This window comes from Gobius niger, assembly GCF_951799975.1.
Source record: "Gobius niger genome assembly, chromosome: 13".
NCBI classification, from domain to species: Eukaryota; Metazoa; Chordata; class Actinopteri; order Gobiiformes; family Gobiidae; genus Gobius; species Gobius niger.
In genome coordinates, this window is record NC_136864.1 from 20,402,352 (window position 1) to 20,422,090 (window position 19,739).

The 19,739-nt window shown below is 40.7% G+C and overlaps 1 protein-coding gene across 2 annotated transcripts in view; it reads right to left on the bottom strand.

The window, feature by feature from the left end:
* Nucleotides 1–19,739, bottom strand: part of LOC306973182 (glypican-5-like) — a 65,307-nt gene that overhangs the window by 10,464 nt on the left and 35,104 nt on the right. For both annotated transcript variants that reach the window (XM_079570035.1, XM_079570034.1), the window contains 2 exons: nucleotides 12,325–12,445; nucleotides 2,063–2,201 (listed from right to left, as the gene is read on the bottom strand). In XM_079570035.1, coding sequence (XP_079426161.1) covers nucleotides 2,063–2,201; nucleotides 12,325–12,445 — 260 coding nt within the window. The remainder of the gene's footprint in view (nucleotides 1–2,062; nucleotides 2,202–12,324; nucleotides 12,446–19,739) is intronic.

Below are 19,739 nucleotides of genomic sequence, written 5' to 3' on the forward strand. Positions count from 1 at the left end.
CACTGCTGAGATATGCCCCAATTTCGCACAACTGCATAAACTAAAGAAATGTAAGCGCAAACACCAGAGGACTTCTGGTTAAACAACAACATTCAGGAGGACCTTTTAGATAGAAAACCTACTCTCTCTGCGTGTTCCGAAGCATGTGGACAAAAAGGCAAATATCCCAGAGCGTGTGTCACAAGCTTCTGTCACATCATTGTTGTGCGGAAAGTGCTTTTTTGTGTGTGAAAAGAACAAGAACATGAACATTTGGGACGGTTCAGGAGAGACACACACTTTGCTCAGTTAAACATTGCATGCGTTCAAAGTAAACTTCCTTTTCTAACTGGGTTGATCACTACTGTATAGACCTTGGCAATGCAACGTCTGTTCCGGCATATATTTATCTAAGCATATTTCATTATGCCCTACTTTCTAACTAGCTCCTCAAACACCAGACACCTGCTGCTATTTTTTGCATGGAGTGTACTTATTACCCTTAGTGAGACAAAGCTTTATACTAGACAGCTCTGTTAAACGCAAGGAGGAAGACAAATGATCGACTTTATAAATAGGCTTGGTTAACATGAAGCTTCGGCAAGAGATTCAATAACTGTCATCAACAGTTATGCAAGTGGAAGCATCTTATTGCGACAATTTTTATGAATAATCTGAACTGAAAATATAGCTGAGCACAGAAGCAAACGATGGCAGAACATGGTGCAATGGTATGGAAAAGGTTCTTTTTTTACTGTGTGTGAGTGGTATCAAAAAGGTGACAAGTACGAGTGGCAAGACTGACAGTGAGGTGACACAGGAAAGTACGCTTTTTAAATTGCTAGGATGGTTCGGAAGGTGTGATTTCTGTACTGACAAAGAAACAAAGAAAACAGTACATAGTATACATAAGTCAATTGGTGCAGAATTCCAATTCAATATTCTGTGCAAAGATACTGCATTTTGAAAAATAGAAAGAGTAACAACAAATCTTAAAATGTTGAAGCAGTACTAAGTAACTCATGCCCCTAGAGGCCATGTTGCGTTCTTTTACTCATTAATTAATTGTCCGTGAGAGTAAATACTACGCTGACAGAAAAGACAAAGAGAGAGGGGTAGTGTACATTGTGAGATAGATAATTTTTTTCCCACTGAAACTTGGCTGTAAATACTGTTCAAGTGGCGCTAGCCCGCAACTAGATTTGCCAGTTAGCCTATTAGCTTCTTCTTCGTGATTCCATTAGTGTGTATTGCGCCTCCAATACGGAGGCAGGGAAGTTGCAAGCATGGTTTTCTGGCCAGAGACACCAGAGGGAGAAGAAAGACCCCCAATCATCCCATTAACACTTGTATTACCCCCAGAGGGACTACCACAAGGATTTATTAAGGTAAACAAGTTACTTAGTACTGCTTTAATGTGGAATGTGGCTATTAAAGTTTTCGAGTTTGAAATCATTTTTTTGTTACTTATTAAATTTCCAGGTCATTCCCATTTATCAACAAAGACAAAGGAGCATTACTCGCATCATCCAAAGACATGCAAAACTTGGATGAATTCCAAATTGCTTAGACGAATGTGAGACTGAGTGATTTAGGACGGTGTATTGTACAAGTGGAACGAAAATAATCATTACAATGTGCAAATCACAAAGGCTGCATTTATTCAGCTAGAATTAGGTGATGTCATATCCATATCCATTAGAAGCCACAATATATTGCAGTATCACTGAGGTCTTCCACCTGACAGAGATTTGCAAAATAAAATCTAGCAAACACACACTAACCAGTTTTTTTTAATTTTTTTATCAGGGTTTGGCTAATTTTGTAAAATGTTTGCCTTTTCTTGTTGTGGCCCCGAATGAGGTCTTATTTTAACACAATTTGATGCATAAACAAATAGCTTTCAACTTAGAATTGTACATTTTTTGTACCGTATTGAAATTATATTTATAATACAATATTGAGGAGAGTTACCAAATGTCACTTTTTTTTGCCAACTGTGATGGGATTAGCACAGATATTTTCCCAAAACTCGTGGACAGAAGTTCCACTGTGGTAGTGTGCAGTGGACAATTTGACTCACATGTCCTCTCCAGTCCTTCTCCGGATGCTTGGCATCCATCCTCGTCATCACAGTCTGTGCTGCCCTCCTCCACCTCTCCACTAGCCAGATCATCCCAGGCCTCGAACTGACCCAGATTTGGGAACCTCTCGTGGGTCTCCTGCGTACAAAAAAAAAAAAGAGTGGATGTTAGCACAATGTGTGAGACACTGTACTGACCTACCGTGCTAACTTATTCTGGGCCCTGGGGAAATGAAGACAGTGCTTCATATTGATGGGAAAAGTGCTACACAGAGTTTTCACAAATCATAGGTTGAACATCTATTTGCACTTAAAACTTTCTCGCTTGGCAATAGGCAACCATTGGCAACCATTTTAATTGTGGTTCTTCTTCTGAAGTTCTTCTGTAATTTCAGGTAATAGTGTCCATGTTCAGCAGTGTTCAAATGTGAGAAAAGGCAAAAAAACAATAATCCAAGAATCTCATGCATTTCTGAGCAGGTTTTATAGAAAGAACCCATGGGAACAAGATTTTTTGTTGCAATTGCGATTAATCCAGCAGCCCTACTTAGTAACAACAAGAAACATTGCAAGAGTCAATTATAAAGCCAGTGTACGTGTGGTAAACAACATTATGGGCCACGGGTGATGTATTACATTTAATTAGAACCATCCTGAGATAGGGGCATTAGCTTAAACCACAGCAATTTTCTCTCGTCACTGTTCCCTTGATGTCCCCTTAAAAGGCACTGCTCCACTGATCGAGCCTGTTGGTCCCTGAAATCAACTTGTTTAATGGTATCTGTTTAATGTACAGTTCTGCGCGAGAATTTTAGTGAAGTGTGGAAAGTGCTTCAATAAATACAGCTTTTCTGTCCAGAAGAGATCAATGCGAGACTTCACTACACTCTCATGGCACTTTATGAGCTAACCAAGATCTCCTTTGGTGTTTTGAGAGTTTCAAGGATCTCAAAGTAAATGATTAGTTTTTGAAGATTTATGATAGTTTGAATTTCATGTTGGACAAGTTAGTATGGGGATAACTATTCAAGGCCTTTGCAACAGTTTACTTTCCAAGTCGGGCGGCTCAGTGGGACAGTGGTTAACACTTATGCTTCATAGCAAGAAGGATAAATGACGTCTGTGTGTCTGTGAATGGTGGTGGTCAGAGGCATAGATGTGTGCAGCCGCACTTCTGTCGGTCTAGTCCATGTACAGAGTGAATAAGGCCACAACCGTGTATGAAATGAATATAAACTGTCCCCTGTGAAGAGCTTTGTGACCTGTGAAAGGTGCTATACATTATTATTATCATTATTTTTATTTACATCTGGTTGCCCCGTTGAAAAGTAGAATGATGCATGGTTTCTACACTAAATGCCATTCAGATTTTTTATTTCCGTATCTTATTATTATATTATTTTATCAGGCAAATATCATGAATAAACTCTGGAAGTGCTTAGGTACACTTAAAGAGACAGGGCAGGTGATACGAAACAGACAAATAATGAGTGATCTTACTGCGCCTATAAGTTCAAATTGGGTCACAGCAACAGTATGGGCTCAAGCTGAGCTTGAAAATGACCTCTCAATTCCCAAACGAATGCCATTATTGCCACCTCCAGGACTATGTTTGACTTATGTAAGTCTCTGTCAGAATTAGAAAAGGAAAAATGAACAAACATTAATAACTGTAACTGTTTGAACCCTGAAAACCTTTTTAAACATCTCTGGTTATGCATCTCCTGATTGTCACTTGTGCCCTTTAGACTCTCTGCTCTCATTTTCTATTATCCTTGATTAAAAATCATGACATTTGCTATTTAAGGCCCAAATTACTTTAGAACTTCTCTGTTAATGTTCACCCTTAACCCTTGACAAATGATTCCAGTTTGTTCAACAGTACAGTGCAGGGCAGAACTTGAAGAGCCTTTTCACACCAGCAGAGTGGAGCGTGAAGAGCCTCAGACCCTGGTCCGTCTGATGTTCCGCCCTGTCAGTATGAGCCGCAGTAATTGGACCACCCGCTGGCCCCTCCTGCTGAAGACTATCATCAAGGTAGTCTTTGTACTACAACATCATGACTGACAAGGAGCTCTCCTGACACAACAACAAGGACACGGTCAAAGCATCAATATTACATCGACTCGGAGAGAGAGAGAGAGGAGGCTGCGTTCTCCAAGATGATAAACAGTGGGCTGCAAATATGCTTCTTATGCCTGCGTTGCAATCCAATAGATACTATGTTTCTTTTGAACAGGAGTGGTGACTGTTAGGTAACTGAGAAGTTGGTCAAGTGCTTCCACAGATGTACTTCTGGATAATCCATCTAATACATTGCACCTTTTGGATTTTTTTAATGTGAACATGTATGTTCAATGGGGTGCATCTGTCCTACAACAAAACCTTGTAAAACAATGTTCAGCCGATTCTCTTAAGGTGATTAAGGCTGCAGCACATGCGGCGGAACATAGTTTGGTCCTCGCATTGTAGGCTCGAGTCCTGGCTCTGACAATTCTCTTCTCTCCGCTCTTCACCCCCTTTCACCCTGCACTGTCCTGCCTAGTATATAAATAATAATATAAATATAATTTCAAAAAAGTGTTACTTGGGTTTTACTGTTAAAGATAGACTTGGCTTATTTCTACATTTCTGCCATGTTTAGAGTAAGGTGGACTCCTTACTTTAATCAACCAAGTACATCAAGCACAAACCACACAAAAGTCTGAGAGATGGCATAGGAAAAGTCTGTCAATAAACCCTGTAAGAGTAAAACAAAGGCAGAAGAAGAAAACAAATCCTCTGCACACTACAGCTCGGACTGTGCCAAGCAGATGCGTACCAACGGCCAACAGATACCATTGGGGTATTAGGCTAATGGCTGTGACGCTCAGCCAACGTTTACCACAATGTGCTGTGCCCCGGCTGACATAAAGCATGTTAATTAGAGAAGGAATCAATTAAGAGGCAGTGTCGCCATGGAAACCACAGTCACAGGCCTGTTGTATTGTTGACTGGCCCCTGTCCAGAGCAGTAAGTCCACTTCTATTGACTACGTCTTCTCTTTGGACGATCTGCAAGTGTTGCGTAAGAAGACTCCAAAACTTTTACTGAAACGCTTTTGAATGCAGATTTGGCCATTTGGAAACACAATCATGCTGAACTGAAAACATCTGTTTGACAATTAAAATAACCTTTTTCTCAACGTCTCCACATGTTTGCTTAATTAGACAAGTGGAGAATATATTCTCTTTGAAATCCAAGAATGGCAGGAGGACTATTCTGGGCTGTAAAAACAAGCTCCCTGCCTTCGTACTGACAACCTTCCCCGAAATCACTTTGGCACCCAACGACAAATCAGGTATTTCCAAACGGCTTCAAATGAGATCCCAAATCATGAAATAGTTTCTAGGTCTCCCCTAAGCCTGCCAACTCATCCTTTCCATTCTTTCCTTTCAAAAGCATTCTTCAGTGAGAGGATGGCAGAGCGGGCTTTGGGCAGCGAGGGCTAAATTCCTGCTTGTATTTGCTTGTCACGTTGATATACGCTTGGCCTGCAGTCGTAGGCAAAAAACGTCCTCATTTCTTGCTTGGAATAATATAGCTGTGTGACTATAAGTGGATAGAAGTGGCCATTGTGGATGGTGAAATTTAAAACTGAAAGAAGCGGGCTAGGCAGCTGTGGTCTACTGCTGCAGCTGTCCTCTTCAATTGTTAAAGATGAAACCATTAAAAGAGCCACTAGCCACAGCTGACAGATAGTTATTTCTTCTGACTCCTCTTGGGAACAGAAATATTTATTCTTGCAGTCTGACATACATCTTTGATTACTGGCTACAACTTTGCAAGTAGTTCGACAAGAAGATACGCAGAAAAATGACTCACAACGTTGACAGTTCTATTCAAAGTAATAAGAGGGCTAATTTCACTTGTTCAATCAAATAAGTGTGATCGAAACAAATAGGCGTGTGTCTTCTTGAGCGTGATGTGCAGAGCTGTGAATAGTTTTATATATAGTTAAACAGACGCGCCCCACGCTGCAGGCCTCCACAAGCCCGAGTTCGTGACACAGCTGTGACCTACTGCTCTTTTGTGGTCAAACAGAAACCATCATTACCTTCAATTATTAGGTCAAGTATTCGCTTGTTAACCCATTATTGGGCACTCATTGAAACACTTTGAAATAAATGACTTCAATTTAAGAGTTTTATTGGATGTTTATTTCTGTTGCAACTTTTTTTTTTTTTTTTTTTATTGTCATGCAGAAAATCAATGTGAGCGAAGCCACCATATTTAGTTCATTGCCCTTTAAGGGGTAAAAAAAATACAAAGGTTTAAATATTAAATATACAAAAAGTGCTTTGAGGCCTCGGGGGGTGCTTGTACTCAGGAGACGTTGTGATATTGATGTTTGAATGATCACATAGGCAAGAGCTTCTGTAATGTGATTGTGCTTTACGTGCAGTGGGAGGGGTCAGACACCTCCAATATTGTTTGCCTAAACATTTTACTAAAAATAACCTTTGGCAACATAAAAATGTAGTCCTAGGGCTTATTGGTTCTTTTGTGAAGGAAATAATGTAAGTATGAATAATAGGTGTCCGAATATGGACAAAACTAATTAACTTTAGGTTTACGTGATGTATGATCAAATATGGTGCCTGCCTTTTTCATGCTGTAATTTCACTTATTTCACTACATCTTCCAAGACCAACAAATATATCATCATTTAGCACATTTATTCAGCTATAAAATGTGTTTCATCAAATGTACCATTAATTTAGCCACACTTGGGTCTTTTTCAGACTTCCGAGAAAACAGGAAGTTGAGAGCGTGGCCGGTCTCTGCTGATTGGTCAAATGCCACAGTAGTGAGATCTGTGATGTAGGGTGATCTCTTCTGATTGGCTGAGTGAGGTCTACATGCTTCTTTACCTTACTGATGTGCAGCAGGGAGGCCATATGTAAAGTGTGTGAAAATTACCAAAAATAGTCACTTGCTCTACAAAGGGTTAAAAATCTTGAATGACTAGAACACAGCTCTCCTGGGGCTCTCTGTATAATCTCAGTAGTTGGAGTCTCAATAGTAAATGTTATAAGGTGTGTTTATTGCTACTGAAGTCTATGTTCAAATTATGTAATTATGAATCATGGATCGTTTTGACAGGATTGTTAACTCTCCCTATTGTAGATGTTGTTTTTGAGTGATGAGCAGAACTATACCACTAAAGACACTCACTCCAATCACAAGGGGGCAGTAAAACAACAGTTGGTTTGTTTTGCCTAGCTGTAATTAGCCTTTCGCAGGATGTGGCTACGAGCTAGCCACGCAGCAACAATGATGCCATTTCTCTTTATGGGTCAGGCATATGTCTAAACAGTGTATTGTGATCAAATATACAGGTTTAAGTACGTATAACTGAATCACATCTACATTGACCCCATGTCTTTTCGTGGTGGATCCTCAATGAGCCAGTGTCAACAAACTGTCACACCCTGCTTACTTCTTTAGAAACATATAATGACAACACAGTGGGTAGTGATGAAAAATGCATGACAGGTACTGTGACAAATTCCATAGACATGTTAGAACAGCAACCCAGTGAGAGAATTTGATAAAAACAAAACTGAAAGGGGAAAAAATGAGTCCACTGTCTTTGGTAGACAAAAAAATAACCAAACATTTGTGTAAAACGACATCTAATTTCATCAAAGTTGAAGTGGTGACAACAGTTCTGTTAATCCTAAAAAAACATTTACGTAATCATTTTACCCAGAAAAGCAGCCATTGCTCTAATACTGTCATGAATGTGGTAGTTCACAGCAACCTGTAATCCCTGACACAGATTACCTCAGTGCAGCGTGCAGTATTCCAGATTAGTTTCAGCAAATAGTCTACAACAAACTAAAGACAATGTTGAGCCAGTCATGCCCCTGCCAGAAGAGGCTAGTCCCAGATTCTGATAAATATAGCAATTGTAATCCAGTGGAAAGTCTACACACCATGAGATCAAGACAGAAAAGTAAGTTAAACGCTTCTGTTTTTGTAAAGTTTGGTTACCAGGCTCACACCAAACCCCTCGTGGTGAAAGTTGTTGGTGTGATGTTGCCACAGCAGCAGCAAAGCCCCGTCGAAGGCCGAAGTCTTCTTCACGTGGAAAGAATCTGTCCCCTCCCTGTGACGGACTGCCAGTGCTTTTTTACTCCCCGGACTCCACTAACTTTTTTAAAGCCATGAGGCACTGGTTTAAAAAACTAAAATAAAGGAGCTCTATGTGGACGTCGGAGTCCTGTTGAGGGAGCAGCAATAAGGCTAAGCCGTGGAGAATGTTCTGTTTCCGACACAAGGCATGAACGGCGCTGCTCGGCCCATGCGCCGAGACATTCAAAGATGGAGCAAGCGCATTGGGAGTAGTGATGGGACTGCAGCGCAGACCACACTAAACAAGCCATGCCTGAGAAGAACATCCAAGATTTGAAATTTAAAAAAAAAACATCAAGGAGAGAAATGCGAAGGCTAAATGTAAAATGAGTCACAGGACTGACATTCAGGCAAAACTGAGACAATGGGCTAAACGCTGTATACAGAGAGCATACCTGGAGTCTAAGAAGGGACTTTCTAGGTCAGATGTGAACACCTTATTCATTCATTTAATCATTCATTCATACTTTTTGAACTTTCTCAAAGTCTCACATAAATGCCTCGCTCCCATTCATCATTCTGCCATTGCTCAGCTACTGCCTCAACCTCCTTCACCACAGCAGTAGAAGGAAACTTCAGCCACCTCAGACACTTATTACCACCACCACCGCTGAGTAGAGATTGGGATCATTATGTAAACAACACAAAAACAAGTCAGATTTAGCCCTTTACCAAACCACTGCTCTTAATGTGCTCAAAACAGGTTGGAGACCCTTGCCACAGAGTTACATTAGCCAAAATAAATAGTCCAAGCCAGTTTAAGTGCTCATTGAAACTGTTTTGATTTGGTGCCTAGATGATGTCAGAGTGAAGACAGCATCACTTCCACCCTGGAGCCTACTCAACATCCTGTCCAAATCACAAAGCAGTGGCCATTCCCATCACTCACACACTGAGGAACTGCACTGAGGAATTCTAGTAGTCTAGAGTTTGACAAATATTTAGCCTAGCGCTGTTTGCCACTGATTGGATTAAAGAGGCCTATAAAAAATGACAAATTATCCATTATTTCTCACTTACAAACATCACTTGCTGCTGGACTCATCGATCAATCAATAATTGATACAATAAAATGTTAATGAAAACAACTGTGAACAATAATAAAATAAAAATGAAATGTCACAGGATTACTGAGTATTAAAAGCCAGCCTGAATAAATAGGTTTCAAGTTGGGCTTTAAAAATCTCAAAGTCACTTTAAGACATGGTTTAAAGCGGTCAGACACTGCAACGTTCAAGGGAGTAACAGCCTGGTCTGCTCACAGACATCACTTTGTCACCTAACAAGCAGAAAAAGTCCTCACATTTGGAAACAGAGGCACCAGACAGAGGATTGGTGCGAGGTCTCACAACAGAGTTAATAGTACTGAACAACACACAAGGGCAGTGTTGGGATTTAGCCTCTTTCACAGCCTTCTGCTAGTGAGTGAGACTGTCCCTCCATATCTCCCGTGATACTTGTAGCATGTCCTTCTTCCAGCGCCACTCTGCCTGTCTGCAGCGTTGTCTAAGGGCCTGGGGAGAGTGGACTTATGCCTAAAAGGAGCAATAATGTCCAAGATCCCAGAGCAAGTTGCATAATGGCTTTATGTCCAAAAATGGCCTTTAAAATTATGTGTCGTCCATATAAGCAGTAGCCGTGAAGAGGAACATTCACATTAGGCCTGCTGTGTAGATCAATACGGATGAGGTGTTGACATACCATTTGCCGCAGCTGTATGTGTGTGCATGAATCAAACGTTAGGCTCTTGCGTACGCTTACATTAATTTAGTATGCCGCATTAAAATGCAGAAAGGCCTGTGTGGAAGGGAGGTCAGAGTGTGTGAGACATTAGCCGCCCGGTGCCAATCCTCTTACTGCATCGGTTACCAACTACTTTCCTCTATTAAAAACACACCGGCCTGTCGCTAATCCAGGAGGTAGAGCATATTCAACTTGCAAAAGCTCTCGGTTATAAAATGAAAATATAGTTGGCAGTGTTGCGGATGACTTTTGGGGATGGATGGTAAGAGGAAACTCAATGATGTATATAGAGTGGAGTTATCTATCTTTACAACAACAGTTTATTTTATATAATTTACCTTTTTATCATACAACATTTGTATTCTGGTGGGTAATTTAAGTTGTACAGTATGTTTCTCACAATTACAAAATGATGCATCTGATAACATGATGCAAAATGTAATATATTACAAAATTGCTAAGGATCAAACGTGATCCCATGCTTGTTTTAAATGACTACTTTTTGAATGTAGTTTATAAGAGTTGAATCTGAATTACTCATAAAGCTCTGTGCTGCTTTGTGATCATGCTCGTTGTGACTGCATCACTTACATGTGAGTTTTTGAACACATTATGGCAACAGGACGTCCCGGCGCATCTCTGCACTGTTACCATGACAACGGGCCACTTGACAGTCTCCGTACTATGAATCAGAGCTGACTGCCAAAAATTATGAGGAGCTGTCAGCCACAAAAATATCAGCCAGAGTCAGGGAATAAATCACTGTACACTGTTCCCCAGGACACAACCGGGTACTTTTCAAACGAGTTTTATTTGATCATAATTTGAAACTAGAGAAGGCTCTTCAGAACACTTTTGGGGAATAAATGGGACACTGTGTTTTATTTTTTATAATGAACTGGTTTGAGAATCCAGATTGTCAGTATCTTCCTGTTATTTTGAAGCGATAGTTAGTCAGAAGCATTTGTTCTTTCACGAGGAGCAGCAACTGTCTGTCACGAAAATGAATGGAGTGTGTCGAAACCAGACCACAAAAACATGCCATCAGCACTGGGGGGCCTGAACTTCCATGCATTTAACTTGGATAAATGTGAGAATCCAGACTGTGGGGTGCAAATTAAGCCATGAGTGAAGTCGGGGTGTGCACTGAATGCTAATGTACAGTACGCAGCCAATTTAACCACCAGTTATACCGTTTGGAAGAGCAAATTACAAAAATAGAAAGATCAAAAGACACGCAATATTTTCAGTGCAGAATGAGTAGAAAGGCCAGTGTGGGGACACCCAGCTCTGGTGTGTGTGTGTGTGTGTGTGTCTCCGATGGCCTCCGGCGCCTGTGTGAACCAGCTCTTTTCTTCTGAACCCTTTCAGTCCTGTGCCCTATCTACATGACAAACAGGGAGACTTTGAAGCTGCCCCAGTCATCTCTGCCCATGTGTCACTCACGCCTGAACTTTTGCCCTCTTCCTCTCATCTTTCCCTTTCCAACATAATTCATTTTTTGGTCACCGTGTCCTTTACATGAGTCATTTTCATGAGCTTTGAATCACATTTAAAGATGAGTATAATAAAGGCCCTGCACCCAATTTTTTGTCTTCCAACAAAACAGAAATGTAGATAAGTTGAAGCAATACTAAGTAACTCATGCCCCTAGAGGCCATAAGCGCCACTGCAGCTGCCGTAGCTTGTTTTTTTTTACTCATTACTTGTCCGTGAGAGTAAATTTATACTATGCTGACAGAAAAGACAAAGGGTGAGAAGGATAATTGTACATCCAATACTGCTAAAGTGACGCTAGCCCGCAATTTACTTTTCCTGTTAGCCTGTTAACTTCTTTTTGTGATTCCATTAGTGTGTATTGGTGGCTCTGACCCGGTGGCAGGAAAGTTGCAACTGTGGTTTTCTGCCCAGAGACACTGGGGGAGATGAAAGGAGATGAAACCCCCCAATCGTCCCATTAACACTTGTATTACCCCCAGAGGTACTACGGAATAGATTTATTAAGGTAAACAAGTTACTTGGTGCTGCTTTAAGTTTATATTGTCCAAACTGTCCAACTAACTTTCCTAACACATTCTTGTTGTTAATGCAAAGTTGTTTTTTGGGAATGAGTTTATAAGCATGTTTCACACCTGTCAGGGAGCAGCGCAGCACAATACACCCCGAACATAACTGACTCCTTTTTTCCATTAGTATCCCCAAACACGATATACTGAAAAGAGATTTCACTCTGCTCATATATATAGAAATATATATATATATATATATATATATATATATATATATATAGAAATATATATATATATATATATATATATATATATATAAAACAAACAGACCTGACAGAAGCGCTCCAGTCTGTCCTTAACCTCTGCCAGACCAGGATCCGGAGTACGGACTTTGACCTCTGGGTTTTGCCTCTGAGCGTGCAAACCGTTTCCAACCACTCTGCTTGTGTAGCTGTGGACAAAAAAAAAACAAGAAAATACATGTTAGAAACCAAGTCATTTTGAGTCTTCTTTACGAAATGTAATGTAGTAATTACAAGTTGATAGTAATCTCATATGAAGGGTTTCACAGCCTTGAGGGTAATAGCTCGTTGGCATGGAATCAGTGGATGCTCTCTCACAGTGCAAAGGCCTGATAAAGTGATTATTTATCATGTAAAGCCAGTGTCTTCGTATGTCTGTCTCTCATGGGCTGCGGTGTAAGTGTGTTATCGGAATGTGGTCGTGCATGCAGCCACTTGTATATTCAAGTCAATATGAGAAAAGGCAATCATAAAAGTGCTGAAGTGAAGATTCTTTGGCCGTTGATCTAAGCAACGTCTTGATAAGGTCTGTGCTCCCTCGTCTCGCTGAAACAGCATTTTAGAGCCAGTCCATAAAAATGCTAACATCTCCCTTATAAGCCTCGGCTGATACACATTACTTTACATGCCACTCTTGTTTATACCTCCTTCCTTTTTCAATTGCCCGGTTTGACACTAGGGAGTTCTCGTAGTCTGTTCCCCACAAACAAATGTATACAGCAACCACAAATTGTTCACACTCTTGGATGACAAGCCGTGACCCAGATAGGAAATTTAATTAGTTACATATGTAAAATTATGCGTTTTCCTTAAAAATAATTCTGAAATCTGAAACCATGGGGAAAAAAAGAACATTTAACTAATTTAAACAGACAATTAGATCTATACATTTTCAGCAGATAAATATGGGAACAAATGTTAAATTTAGCCCTTTGTAGTTTGATGTGTTGAAGTAGCAAAAAGGTATTAGTAGTTGTATTTCAAAACACCTCGACCCATGTTCACATAAACTTTACTTACTCACTTTCTAACTGTAGTAAAAGCAACAATTTTACTCAAACTTTTAGTAGCAGAAGTAAGAGTAGTGCAACACTGACCTCTTTGAGAGCAAGTCAAGCTGTTAATTGCCAGCAGCTCTAAATTTTCCCCTTGTGGAGATGGAACAATCGATTGCGCTTGGACACTGACCTCCGCCTTGGACATGAATGATTAATTGAAGAATCAAACAGCCCTAAGCAGTTGTGCAAAGTGGATGGATGTGTGCTTTGGAGCGTGTGCGTGTCAGTCTCAAGGCTTGGCCCGCGATAACAGAGTTGGCCGGATGTGAGCTCATCAGATGGGACGCTAACAAAAGGGTGCATTTGGCAAAGAGCGCTTGGCTCGGGTTGGCTTCACCGAGGGCTTAGTTTGATTCTACATGGAGCTCTATGAGGCCTGTCATAACAAGACATCACAGGAAATCGGGCCATGTGGATAGACAAGTCATGGATGAGCCATATCCGACAAGTTTTTATCAGGTATCAGCATTTTAGAGGTTGATGGTATCCTTAGTGAAGGCCCTGTACCCAATTTGTGTTCACGAACAAAGAAAGAGGGTGCAAAGGGAAGACCTAATAAACATGTGTCACAACTTTTAGAGACCGGCTACTTCACAGTCGATAAAAATGCTGTTCCATTAGATGCACAGCGCACAGTTGCCAAATGTCAGCTTTCACTCCACAACAAGAAAAACTTAGGTACACGGCCTCTAAAAGTACTAAAATAACAGTGCAGTGCAGTGGATAGCAGAATATTATGTGTATGGTGAAAGTAGATATTTTTAGCTGTCACAGCTGTCCACCATCAATACACAAGATTAGTATTATATTATAGTGATACTCAACATGTACATGTATATTCAACTTTCCTAATGGACACGTTTGAAAGTAAATTATATTCATAAAGCGTTAAGCAGACTAGTAGTTGTGTAAGGAAAGCAAAGCACAGCAGTTGTTGCTCTCAATCTGGGGCATTTAAATTGAATGCTTGTGACTTTTTGACTTCTATGGGAGGAATCACTGGGCTGTGAACACACAATTGATGCACTTCCCAAAGGCAGCTGTTCTTGTCTCTCCTTTTTTTGCCTGCAGCATAAGCAAGAAGTGACCTGCGCTGCCTTACACTGACCCCTCGCCCAGCAGTTCTGATCTATGCGAGGGCCCGCAGGTAGGCTCTTGGCTAAACCACATTCTGTGCGTTAATTATGAATAATGCATCCACCAGAATGTAAACATTAGAAGCAAGGTACAAAGTAAGGTTAGCACCTAAGTGAGTGGGAGTCCCGAGGCCCCAGACAAAGCAGATTGAGGTTGTCCTGGCTGATTATCATACTCATGCTTAAAGGCTTAATTAGTGAATAAGTGTTCTCTAGAAGTTAGTGGACGATTCGAATAACAAGCAACGTATTTTTAATTCAGTGTTCAGTGTTACTTTGAATAGGGCTGCTGTGAGTGAAAGCTGATGCTGTGTATTTATTTAAATGCAGATGTATTTAAGTCAAGAAGTAAAGAACATTTTGTGTAAATATACTGTCCCATACATTGCTTTTTACAAGAATGTTTTTATATTGCAGCTCAGAGAGTGGATGCAGGAGAAGGTGACAGCAGTATAAGAGCAAAGGAAGGATTGAGTTGTTTGTAGTCAGTGACTTTACGAGCAGGGCTTGGACAAGTTGAAATCTTGTGAACGAGAGGGTTTGTTCTGAAAGGCCAGACTGTTCTCACACAGTGGACGTCAATTCACTGTTAACACCAAGCACATGAACAGACAGGCATCTGGTCAAAAGCTACTAGCAAACATTTAATCACCATGAGATATGTGCTGCCGCGGTCTCCTGGCCAGTAAACACAAGCATGTGCAAACACATAGAAGCTGCACAAGCCTGTGGCCTGCACTACCTCCGAGCAATATGAAATATACTCAGCCATCACAAACACACCAAAGGTATATATTTCAGCTGGATAATGGGTGGTTACTTGCACCAAAACATTTTAAATCTTCTTAAGAAGAGCTATACTGAAACATGTTTTGCATCAGAGACACTAAATTACACTGGATATGTTTCAATCAAATACAATGTTTTGAGAACATCCCAGGCAAATAAGTGGGGTCATCTGGAGGACAAACAGGCTCAAATAGTCAGTGTTTCTTTTCTTTCCATGTTGCATCACTGCCTCTTCCATCCAAGTCAAACGGCCTTGGTTATTTTAAACCACGTGCCTCTAAGTCAGTCTTTTGTCTTTTGGCATTTCAAATTGTTAGCTGCACACCATAGAACCAGCTGGCTGCAAGTTGAACTTGTACCTGGGGGGCAGTGAATATTTCATACTGTGTTGTTTTTATCTGTTTGACCTGCGCTCCTCTTTGGGTTATGGACATGAAACAGCTCCATGGCCAAGCATGTCCCAGGGAGAGTCCAACTTAATGGCTGCTCAGAGCAACTATGACATCAAGGCTAATGAGGCTCACTCAGGCAAAAGTTACTGCGAAATCAGACACATGTGTTGGCCTTTTAGTTTCTGCTTTACTCCATTTATTTTGTTATTACTTTGTTGGAGTTCACATAATACTTATTACTTACTCAAGTATCATATTTTCCCATATTCAATCAATATATCATTAAAGAAATCCAAAATACTGATTGCACAAAGTAAAAATGAACAGTATCATAGATACAGTCAAGATACAGTGTTGTCAATTAAAAAAAGTAAATCTAGTGCAAACTGGTAACATCCCCGCAATGATACATTATTTAAATGGCTCTATAGCAGTGATTTAGCGTAAAAATGTCTGTCCAGCAGGCGGACTTGTTTTTCCTTCCACTTTACCTGGAGCTGGACACCTGTGCACAGCTGGTGGCGCTCCTGCCTTTGTGGACCAATGAATTATGGCTGTTTATGGCTTTGTGGTCAAGCTGGAATTACACACCACTATGTGCTCTCAATGGCTTTGCCACTTCTTAAGGGGTCCCAGGGTGATTTTACCAACACAGGCCACTTTACTGCATGGTTGTACTGTAATGACTATATGGTTGAAGGCCCAACAGCTCAAGTTACTAATAGGTATTACAGCATGAAAATCTACTCTCCAAAGTGCAGTAAAACGTGTCACAGCAGCACTGAATGGGCTCAGTCAAAACCTCTTTTGGTTTGATTTTTCATATTGATTATAGAGCTGCTATTACTTACAGGTCTTTCACCTTTGGGGTCAGGAATATGAGCAGCTTGAACACAAGCTAAACAAATTCAAGAATGACATGTATCGGTATTTCACATTTAATTGAATTTGATGCCCAAGCTAAAAGGTTAACAGGTATCATACATGATAATGGAGAGGAGACACATTATTTTACCAAGCACATAAAACTTTGCTAGCTGTGTTACCCTCACTCATCCATCATGCAATACATCATAGAGAGTGTCCACTCACTCCCTCTTGCTTTGGGGAGTAAGTTCCCTCAGCAGTCCTCCCCCCTCCTCAGGTGGAGGTGCCCACTGACCCCCATGATATTAATTTGTTTAAATATTGGTAACACTTAACTTTACAAAACAATTATAGCTTGATAACACTGTTATAACGTAGCATTAATGATATAAATGCATGGGAACAAAACACAAACTACTTTATTTTAGTAATTGTATAACTATTCATAACACCAGCACAAACCCAGTACAATACAATTTACAAGAGCCTTGTAAATTATAGTCCTTTACAAGTCATTTTGACAAATCCGCATTTATGACCCGGCATTTGACCTGGAGGCCATACTCTACCCCCCAACACCAACAGGGGGCACTGAGGAGGACCTGACCCGCCTGGACTCTGCAACTCCTGCCCCAGTCCAGACTACACCAACTTTTAAAGACCCCACTGGCCCAGAGGAAGGGTGACAGATACAGCAGCTTCAGGAGGAGCTTCGGCGGGTGAAAATAAAACACTGAAACAATCTCTTCAACAACCAGATAAGACTGACCAAGAACAAGTCCATCCAGCTGGAACATGCCACTGCCCTGCTCCAAAAGAAAGAAAAATATATATACAGACAACAGACAAACTACAAATCCAGATTCAAAAGAACGAGACTTTCGAGAAACGTATCAAGGACAAGGCCAACCAGCTGGAGCAGGCAGACATCTTGCTCCACACAAAAGAAGCAAAGGAGCTGAGGGCTGAGGTCCAGAACCAAGAGCAGAAAAAACAGGCGGCACAGAAGCAGCTCGACCACGCCAACACTCGAATCGGTAAAATGAGGGCATGGATAAAGACTTCAGGCGACAAAAGAATGACCCCAGTCAACATACAGGACTCAAAGACTGTTAAGGAAGAAACATGTCTCTCAGCCAACACCACCACCACCAGAAAGAACATTCAGGCTTTAAAATCAATAAAATGGACAGAGAGCAAGTATCTACGAAGGCTGTCCTGGACACGACTGTGAACTGGAACAAAAAACGTAAACAGAAAAGTTGAGGTGCCACGGTCAAAGCCATTCAACAGATGGCACTGACACTAAAAACACCTCCAGCCGGCACCTTTTCAGAAATAAAAATAAAGCATGTTATGAAAAAAAGAAAACAAAAACTAAAAAAGAAACGTACATGACATTTGCCATTCCTTTCCCTCATTAAAACCCTAACCCCTGACCCACAAAAAAGTAAGTGACAAAAGAGCAACAAAAATGGTGTACTCATACTCAACTACTCATGGTCATACTTCTTCAATAATTTGATGCCAATATTTACCGACATACTGTAGATCAAGACCTTCTTAGTGGTACTTCATATTTCCAGTGCATTTCAACCTAATTAAACACATCCATCAGTGTTAAATCTAAAACATGCCTTGGCCAGCCACATGGGAATTTCAGTGTGTACAGAGGTAAGACACTAATAATGACCATAGTATTAGCAAGGCCCACGGTGTACTCAGACTTTACAATCGACATGTAACTACACATACCGATTGCATGTGATCACTTTTATTGAGCCTACCTGTTCCTGTCTGTTTGGTCTGCAGGCCATCTACTGTCAAGACTATCATCAGTGGCTCATTACCCGCATCTATAGTGCCAAGTATACTTCATCTCAGGGCTACTTCAGTCTAATGAGCAACTATTGATTTGTCAAACTATCACCACTGCCGCAAAAGAGCTGGAATTATTTGGTGTGAATGAGTCGCTGCGGGCATCCAATTTTTCAACTTGTATTTTAAACACATGTTCCTCCGGGTAAATAAAACTAATAATGTAGTTACTTAGCGTTTCTAAAAGCTATGGGGTTTTGAAAAGCATGTTGTCAACTCCACAACAAAATGAGCATAGTCTACCACAGAAGTCTACCACAGAGGAAAAGACATTTCCTGCATGTACTGCAATCACCTTGTATGTTAAAGAGCTGGTCCAATACTGCACTCTAGTGGCATTTGGTGAACATTACATGTACATAAGCTGTAAAGATGTTTGGGGGAAATAGCCTCAGCAAGTCACTTTTCACAAAGGTCACTGAAATATCAAAAGAAATATCAAGAATGTACACATCGTTATATAATACAAGGTGAGAGATGAAGATGGGGGTGCATGTCTCCCAACACTGACAATAAGAGTTGAAGGATTAATGTATTTTAATGTTAATGTTTACTCAACATTTAGGCTCATTTTAAACAATGGGAAACTTCGAAAGCCAGCAATACAAATGAATATGTGGCAATGCGATTCAAATTGTGATTAGAGTTGGGAATTCTATTTTATGATCAATAGTCAGTTCACTGGACTCAAATATGAACTAATACAAGAACCACATACATTTCAGAACATGTTTTTAGCCGGGTCTAGATGTAATACCCCATGTAGACAAGATGCATGTTTCTAAAGGGCATTATACTGCACAATTATACATTTAATTGTGATTTTCGTCAATTGTGATTGATTGTGCTGCCATGTAATATTGAGGGACACAGAGCAGAGACAGGACAGGAAGCCCATCCCATGCATTTGCTTCTCAATGTTTAAGATTTAATAGTCTGGGCTGGCAGCTCAACACTCAAGACTGCTGCAGAAAAGTGGCTGTGGTTTGGTTTCAGGACATTCCCATGCCTGGCTGTCCCGACTCTGTCTGTCACAGGGTATAACCGCTCCCCTCCTCCCTGTGTCGCGGGCTGCATGATACCAGCAGCACACATCAAGCTGACTCAACAGACCACACAAAGCTCTGGGAACAAACTATTAGGACAAATCAGAAAGTTATGTTCTGGATGCCCTGCATGCAAATGAGAGGAGCACAAGGAAGAAACAAGCTTTTGACAGTCAGGCAAACAAATCCGCACAATTGATTTAGTGAAGCAGTTAGGGAAAGGAGGAAAAGGAGTAGAATGATCAGTGCAAAATGGACACAATTGGTACATTTCAAA